The sequence below is a fragment of the Homalodisca vitripennis genome, chromosome 4 (assembly GCF_021130785.1).
Source record: "Homalodisca vitripennis isolate AUS2020 chromosome 4, UT_GWSS_2.1, whole genome shotgun sequence".
NCBI lineage: Eukaryota > Metazoa > Arthropoda > Insecta > Hemiptera > Cicadellidae > Homalodisca > Homalodisca vitripennis.
In genome coordinates, this window is record NC_060210.1 from 11,010,562 (window position 1) to 11,018,535 (window position 7,974).

General features: G+C 32.0%; 1 protein-coding gene across 1 annotated transcript; it reads left to right on the forward strand.

Annotated features, from left to right (window-relative positions):
* Positions 1-676: 676 nt before the first annotated feature.
* Positions 677-6,628, forward strand: LOC124358949 (translocator protein-like). The gene is made up of 4 exons (XM_046811234.1): positions 677-830; positions 1,026-1,146; positions 4,899-4,993; positions 6,156-6,628. Exons 1-4 carry the CDS (start codon positions 726-728, stop codon positions 6,330-6,332), a joined length of 498 nt encoding a protein of 165 aa, XP_046667190.1. The 5' UTR covers positions 677-725; the 3' UTR covers positions 6,333-6,628.
* The last annotated feature ends 1,346 nt before the right edge of the window (positions 6,629-7,974 follow it).

A 7,974-nucleotide genomic window follows, 5' to 3' on the forward strand; every position in this document is an offset into this window, starting at 1 on the left:
CTTTTCTTATGGAATAAGATTGTGGGGTGGCTGCGAAAAATACAAATTTGAAAGAGCCTTTTGGCTACAAAAGAAGGCAGTCAGAATTCTTGCAAATTTAAAATTTAGAGAGTCTTGTAGAGCTGCCTTCAGGAGTTTGGGATTACTGACTTTGCCCTGCCTCTATATCCTGGAGGCAGCCCTGTATTGTAGATACAAATGCGATTTGACACAAGGTAGTGACGTCCATGGATATAATACGAGGGGAAGGGACAACCTGAGGATTCAGTCTCAAAGAACAATGGCTTATGAACAACTTCCTTCTCAGGTTGGTGTTGAAGTGATCAACAGACTCCCGGAGTGCATCAATGAATTGGCAACAAAGAAACGTTTAAAAGCTTGATTAAGTGATCTTTTAGTGTTGAATGTGGTTTTTGTTCCCTTGATGAGTTCATGACAAATCGCTGGGAACAATAAAACTATTTTGTTAACTCTGTTGCCGAAATGAATAAAATTTTTGTGTTGACGATTGTAAAAAAAGTGTTTAAATTAATGTAACACTGGTAAAAATTGATGTTTTAAACTTCAACTTATAGAATAATTGTATTAGAATAAGTTAGATGCATGCAATACAATTGTGAAAAATATTCTTCTGCTGTATGTAATAAAGAAAATTTGAATTTGAATTTTTTGAATTTAAACTAATACATTACTTGAAATGTTTACAGAGGTGAACACGAAGTAACATGCCACCTATGTGCCCGTGGCCTATAGTGGGGGCGATTGCTTTACCCCATCTTGGGGCTTCACTCAGTGTGCGTTTTGTCGGTGACTGGAAACCCTGGTACGATGTAAGTATTAGTCGCTAATATCAAGTATTAATAATTGTTCAGGAGTGAATATGAAAGTAAGTTTGGGTCTGGTAAAGTTAAACAATTTAAAAGCTCTAATTTTGAGTGCATTTTTATAGAATTAATCATAAAGTCTGTCCATCTAACAATAATCTTTTCATTAAATAATGTTTGTCCTGATGTTTCGTATTTTAGTCATTGAAGCGACCAAGTTGGACCCCACCTGGATCTGTTATTGGCTCAGTGTGGACATGCTTATATACTGGAATGGGCTACGCATCCTACCTCGTTTGGAAAGAGGGAGGTGGATTCAATGGTAAGGAAAATTTCGCAATAATAGTCAGTTCTTAAATATATGAGTTTTGTCTCAAAAGCAACACAAGTCTAAACAGTTGCATCGTAAGAACATTTGCCGATCTAGAACAAGCGAAGAGTTGTCTTTACAACTCTGACAGTGGTGTCTTTATATCCACACATACCAGTAGGAATACTCACGAGGGGAGAATATCCACCACTACAACATCAGACGTGTTGCACTTCCACTACTTTCCTCACACTTTCCACTTCCACACTACACAGCAAGGAAGTAGCCAACAAGAGGGTCCAAGGGGTTCAGATTCCCCCCAAATTAATGAATAGTTACTGTTAATTTCACCAATATTGATTTTGTAACATACAGGGAAAATGTTTTTTTCCCATGAACGTAATCTGAGTTCTCTTCTTATTCCAGGCTTGTTTGTTTTATATTGCACTTGTACACTTATATTTATCATGTTACGTCTTTTCCTGAATTGTTGGAATTATTTTCATTGTTTCATCAGTCGTCATTTGTAAACTTTAATTGGTCTGTTACCGTAGAATTTTAGAAAAGAATGTTATATTGGCATTAGCAATATGTTTTCTAGATTTGTTTTGACTGTTTGAGTAAAATTTGAATAAAATGTTTGTGCACAACTGTCTATATAATAATTAAAATATCGGGAAGAAAACCCTTTCATGCATTGCCCAGAGGATCAATTTATTCGTATGAGATACAGTTTGGTAATGTTGTTGATGTGTATGTTGTTTTGATATAATTTTACATATATGTGCATCTTTCTTTTAGAAGGGGGTTCTTGGGTTCTTCTTATGCCAAAGGCATTTCAATTGAGCATACAGCATACCATAGTTTTTTACAGGAAAACAGTCCAAACCTAACCCACCCCTATTTAATATTTATTTAATATATGTTTGTTGCATAAAGGTTATTACAATTATTGCACACCTCGGTGATCTGGGTGTCCTTTTGATATTTAGAAACTACAATTTAATTAACTTCATGATTATTAAATTAGTATTTTGAACCTGCCTATTGATGAACCATTCATTGGATGGTTATTTTGATAATTGCTTTTTGCCACTTTTAGTTGTTTCTGTCACATGTTGTTGCAAGAACACAGCCAGTAAGAAGGTCCAAACCCCCCAAAATTTTAAATTTTTCAATTACTTTTTTAACAATTATTATTATTTAAATAATTCAGTATAAATGACATGTACTGCTGAAAGATCGTGCTCAACAAAGAAATGGGTCAAGAACTTTTTAAGGAAAAAATGGGGCCTTACTCTCTATTGGGAAAATATCAGTTGTTTGGACCCCCCAAACTTTTTTCCTGGCTACGTTTTTGCTACATAGTATAACAAGAAGCCATTGTACATCAGATGTAAACTGTATAATACCCTACCTGAATTGCTGAAGAACCTGAACACACAACTCAAGATACGACTGCAGGACTAGTTAATGGAAAGACCTTAATACATACTGGAGTAATTTTTCATGAGGAAATTTTTTCATTCAGATCTACTAATTTTCTAAAGTAAGAAACATGAAGGCAGTTCTGTATTTTTAACGCCAATAATTAATGAAATTGTTAATAAAGTATTTTGATTGCAATTGCTTGAACAAATTACCTCTTAAAATGAGGTAAGAAACTGCAGTATCAATATCTAAAAACTCAGCTAAATCAAATTTGGTGCCAATTTACAAAACTCTGATAAAGAATTAATTTTGACTTGGTGTAGTTATTCATATCCTCATCTTATTCCACCCTAAAGTACCTGTTTTGTTATTTATTGAGTAATTCTGTGAAAATCGGTTTATATGTTGCTTTGGTTATACATAAACTGTTATATCAACTCGAATAAACGGATTCAGAGTGCTGTGTCACTGACAAGGCCGGAGGAACATGAGCAAAAGTTTCTGGGATTAGCATGAATATTGTACATTTACTATTAATTAATCAAAAATGAACTGTAAACAGAATATCACATCATAATCAATGCATGACTTAAAAAATACAACACATCCTGGTGTATTACAAAATGTTGTTGTTCAAGAACTTTACCACAGGATGGCACACTACTGGTACCAAACAACACTATGATCACCTACTGTAACTATAAGTACTTTATAATTAGTATTGTCTGTCTTTTTCAATTCTTTTTAATTTTTGTTCCAAGTTAGTGCATAAATAACGGATGCTTTCCACAGTCGTTTATTGATATTTGTTGTTTTTTTCTACACCCCGTAAACCACATCCTTGATTTGATTGGATCAGTTTAGAGATTTGGTTTGTGTCATTTAACTCTACTTAATGAAATATTTAATATTTTAAAGATCTACCTTACCAGGTACCTTATTAGGTACCTAATACCTATGTTTACCTATGCTTGTAGATATTGGTTGACCCATGCTTAAGTTAAGCATTCCTATGACATCTTCCACAGGCTGCCCCCCCAGTGTAGGCACGTGATGGTTAGTACATAAAAGAGTAGTTTATAGATTGAATCTGCAATGGTTCAACAAATACTAAGGCTTTTCCAGACTTTTCAAACACACTGAATATAGTGTAAATTAATTATTTGGTCCAATATTTAAAACGTTTAAGGTAACAGTTTCTTATGCCTTCATGCCATCCACAAGTTTTTTATAATCTGAAAACCGATCTTACTGGTTCTCTTCAGTTAGGTGTTGATCACAGATTTCAGTGATCAAACCTATGACAAGGTTTTCAGATTACAAAAACTTGGGTATGGTGTGATGGCACGAGATTGTAACCTTAGACAACATATATGTCTCAAGAAAAAACACTGTTTGGTATTTACCAATATACCGGGTGTCCTACAAAGAGGTTTAAATGTTTGATTTTATATTACTTGCCCATTTATGCACCAAAAATGTTCAAACTACACAATTCATTAAATAGGTTTAAAAAATATTCTGTGGACATATCAGCTCTCTAGCAATTGTTGAAACAAAATGGTGGAATTTTGAAAAACTATACTTTAAAAACAGTATTTTTGGTATTGTAAAATTATTTATTGTCATATTCTAGAGAAATAAAGCATTTAAATCATAAAATTAGAATGTAGCATATTAAAAAACATACAATTACAGCCCACAGTTATTCGAACTGTAATCCATCCACAGTGACATACTGATAACAGCACTTAACAATTGAATCGTAAGCTCTTAAAAAGAAATTCTGCGGTATCCGGAAGAAGTTCCTCTTCAATTATTTGTTTTAATTCCTCATCATTATTGAAGCTACGAGTTCCTTTAAGTAACCCCATACAAAGAAATCACACACAGTTAAATCTGGGGATCGGAGTGGGTTAAATAAAACTGCAACTTAGTAATCAAATCAGATAATTCAAAAAAAGAATTTTTATAGGAAGCAAAATAGTAAAATTTTCAATAAGTCACCATTTTGTTTCAGCAATTGCTAGAGAGCTGAAATTTTCACAGAATATTTTTAAAACCTATTTAATGAATCCTGTAGAGTTTGAAAATGTTCGGCGCATAAATGGGCAAGTAATATAAAATCAAACGTTTTAAACCTCTTCATGGGACACCCAGTATATATTTTAATATGGTACCCCACAAACTGTCAACACATATTGTCTTCTTGCAAACCATATTGCTCTTATGATATCAGTGTCTAATACATTTTCTATTCAGTTCAATGCCACAGTTAACAAGGGATAGATCTTGGTTTTGTGTGATATTTTTAGTTATTTTCTCTTTTCCAGGACCTGCTCAAATTCCACTAGCAATGTATGGAACTCAGTTGGCTCTTAATTTTGCTTGGAGTCCTTTATTTTTTGGTAAACACGCTTTGAAAGAGGTAAGTGTAAAATAATAATAAAAGTGGTACTAAATAAATTGTAAAATTTGGTAGGTTAATATTGACATGCTTCATGCTATGTAAATAACAGTATTTATATTTCCTAGTATTTTATATAGAATATGTGTAAGATATTTGTTTTCTTTGCAATACTCAACTAACATCTTACCATCAAGTGGCTGAAATGTTTGTAGCCATTTTACGGTCCCAAAATAATTCACAATTAAAAAACATTCATGTCCATTTCTTGCTTTTTCAGAACCCTTTATGGGTTTCAGACAATCTCAAAAGTTCGTAGGGATAGATAGAATAAGGATGGGACAATGACACTCCAGTATTTTTATTTAATATTAGATAAAGTTGCATTTCAATTTTATATATTCTAATTTTATTTTTATATTAGTGTTGATAATTATAACCACTTTTAACGATAAATAGTTAATGTTTCAATAAATTATTTATTGTATTATGTTAAGACTTTTATTATTTACTATTTTTTAGTATTAACTAATGATACTAATATTATTTTAGTATATATGTAGTGTATTTTAAATCAAGCTATAGCAGTCTGTAAAAACTTTAATGATAAGCTTAAGCTTAAAGCTGGTGACGTTTGAGGCAGTATTGCCAAATCGCTGCTAACCGCCAGCTGATACCTGATGTTGAGACGGATCTGTAATTTTTACATGTAAAAGTGGCAACAGTGTTGGGTGCGGGTTGTATGTAGAGGGGAATTGAAACGCAATAGCCACTGTCGGACTATTTTGGTACAGGCTACTCTAGTTTTTATTATGCTCAAATATTTAATTATTTTAATGAAAAAGTGATTTACTGTTCAATTTGAAGTCTACTATTAGAATTAATATAACATTTTAATATTTGTAAAACGCTTTATATAATTTATACAAAATATAATATTACTTGAGGGTCTGGATTTAGACTATTTTTTTAATGTTTTTGTATAATTTTTTATACTAAACTTAACTAATTGCTCTATTTAAACCTACTGACCATTTTCATTTTCATCTTTGAAAGAAAGTATTATGAATTAAAGAAACCCCCAGTAAAAATAACTAATTTGGTGAGAGTTCTTCTTCAACAACGTTTACTATACAGATATAATTTATTTGTTCACCCCTATGTGTATGTTTTTTTTGTGCAGTCCTTCTTCGAGGTTCTCCTACTGGACGCCGCTGCAGCTGGCACTGCGTACCTGTTCTACCAAGTGTCACCCCTGGCCGGGTACTTGTTTATACCGTACCTGATGTGGTTGGGTGTTGCATCCACCATCAACTACAGGATATGGAAGGACAACCCCTCCCCAAGTAGAAATAATTGATTTTATAACAAAGTGCCTTACTCCATAGTGACACTGATTGATAAGGTTCTGTGTGATGTGATAACACATTGTCAGCAGATAGTAGTGGACTGATTGAATTCGGTATACCATAAGTTTATATCGATTTATTCTGTTAATCATAACTATATCTTCGACTGAATGATGAACAATGAAACAAAGTGGTATTGAAATATTATGCTTTTTGCTACAAATAACAATGGCAACTGTCTTTAATATCATGTTCTAGGTCAAATTAACAATTGCTATTAATGAATTTAATAAATTATTTAATTACACATTTAATTAATTATTTTATATTCCAGTATATTGTAGCTTTTATTAAGAATGAAATAGTTTTAATTTCTTGAAAGGGCTTTCATTACAATATCCATCATAACCTTTATTATTGTTTTAAACTGTGAAATATTTAAATATAATCTTCCATTCAAAATTGAGAAATACATTTTATTGCATAACAAGTTTCTTTTAAATGCATGCAGTGTTATTTGAATTAGTGGTAAGGAACTGCTTTTTTTATGGCGTAAAGCATTTTTATTGAAATGTAGATTTAAAATAAATAAGGTTACCTGAAGAGATTTACTTATCGTCGTTGTTTTAATTCTTATTTTAAAAGTGTCAATTTATTACTGTTGTTATATCTTTATATCTGATGTTAGTTTAATAAATTTTGTGTACTAAAATTAATGTTTTTTCTATAATATACATATTAATTGTTGGTTTTAAAATATTATAAACTACCTGTAAGAAAAGTAATGAAAATAAGTGAGCATTCGTGTACTATCTTTAGTTTATTTTCAATAATTCAAACCATAAATTTGTTAGTTCATTGCTTCTTGCTTTCGTTCTATATATGAGTATAACAGCAGCAAATTTGTGTTATCACTGCTAAACAACGTTTTTTCCGTTAACACTGATTAGATTATATATTACCACTCTAACTGGCTGCATAAATACATTGTTAACCCGATAAGTTTTAATACAGACATGTAAAGCATTCTAGTCCAATCTTATCTGAGTACATGTTATTGATACTTTTACCATTTTTAAAATGTTTAGTTTTGAGTACAAAATAATGTGGTAAAAGATTACCACACGGTTCACTTTTTACATATTTGTTAACACACATTTATGATCACAACTATTATTGATATGCAACAGTATACTAAGAATATGATGTCTTTCATTTTGCACACTAGGTGTGAAACCAAGCAGACTAGTAGAATGCTAAAAAAAATACTTATGTTGCCAGCTGTAGTGAAACGACCTTGAATTTAACCCTATGAGAACAATGTTTAACCTCAATTAATGCTCTTATTTTTGGGCATTGAGATGTGGGATGTTATTTTAAACATGTAATTAGTACCTTTATTGTGACACAACATGTCACGTAACATACTAATGTCCACTGCAGTCAATATGTTAAACTATGATACATATCCAGCTACAGACAGGTTTTCGGACAATTTTAATGGGGCCCGGCAAGAGCGTAGCCAGGAAAACATTTTGGTGGGTCAAGACAACTGATATTTTCTCAAAGTGGACAGAAAATAAGGCCTCATTTTATTCCTTGAAAAGTTATTGTATTTGTTTTGAGAACGATCTTTCAGCAGTACATGTCAGT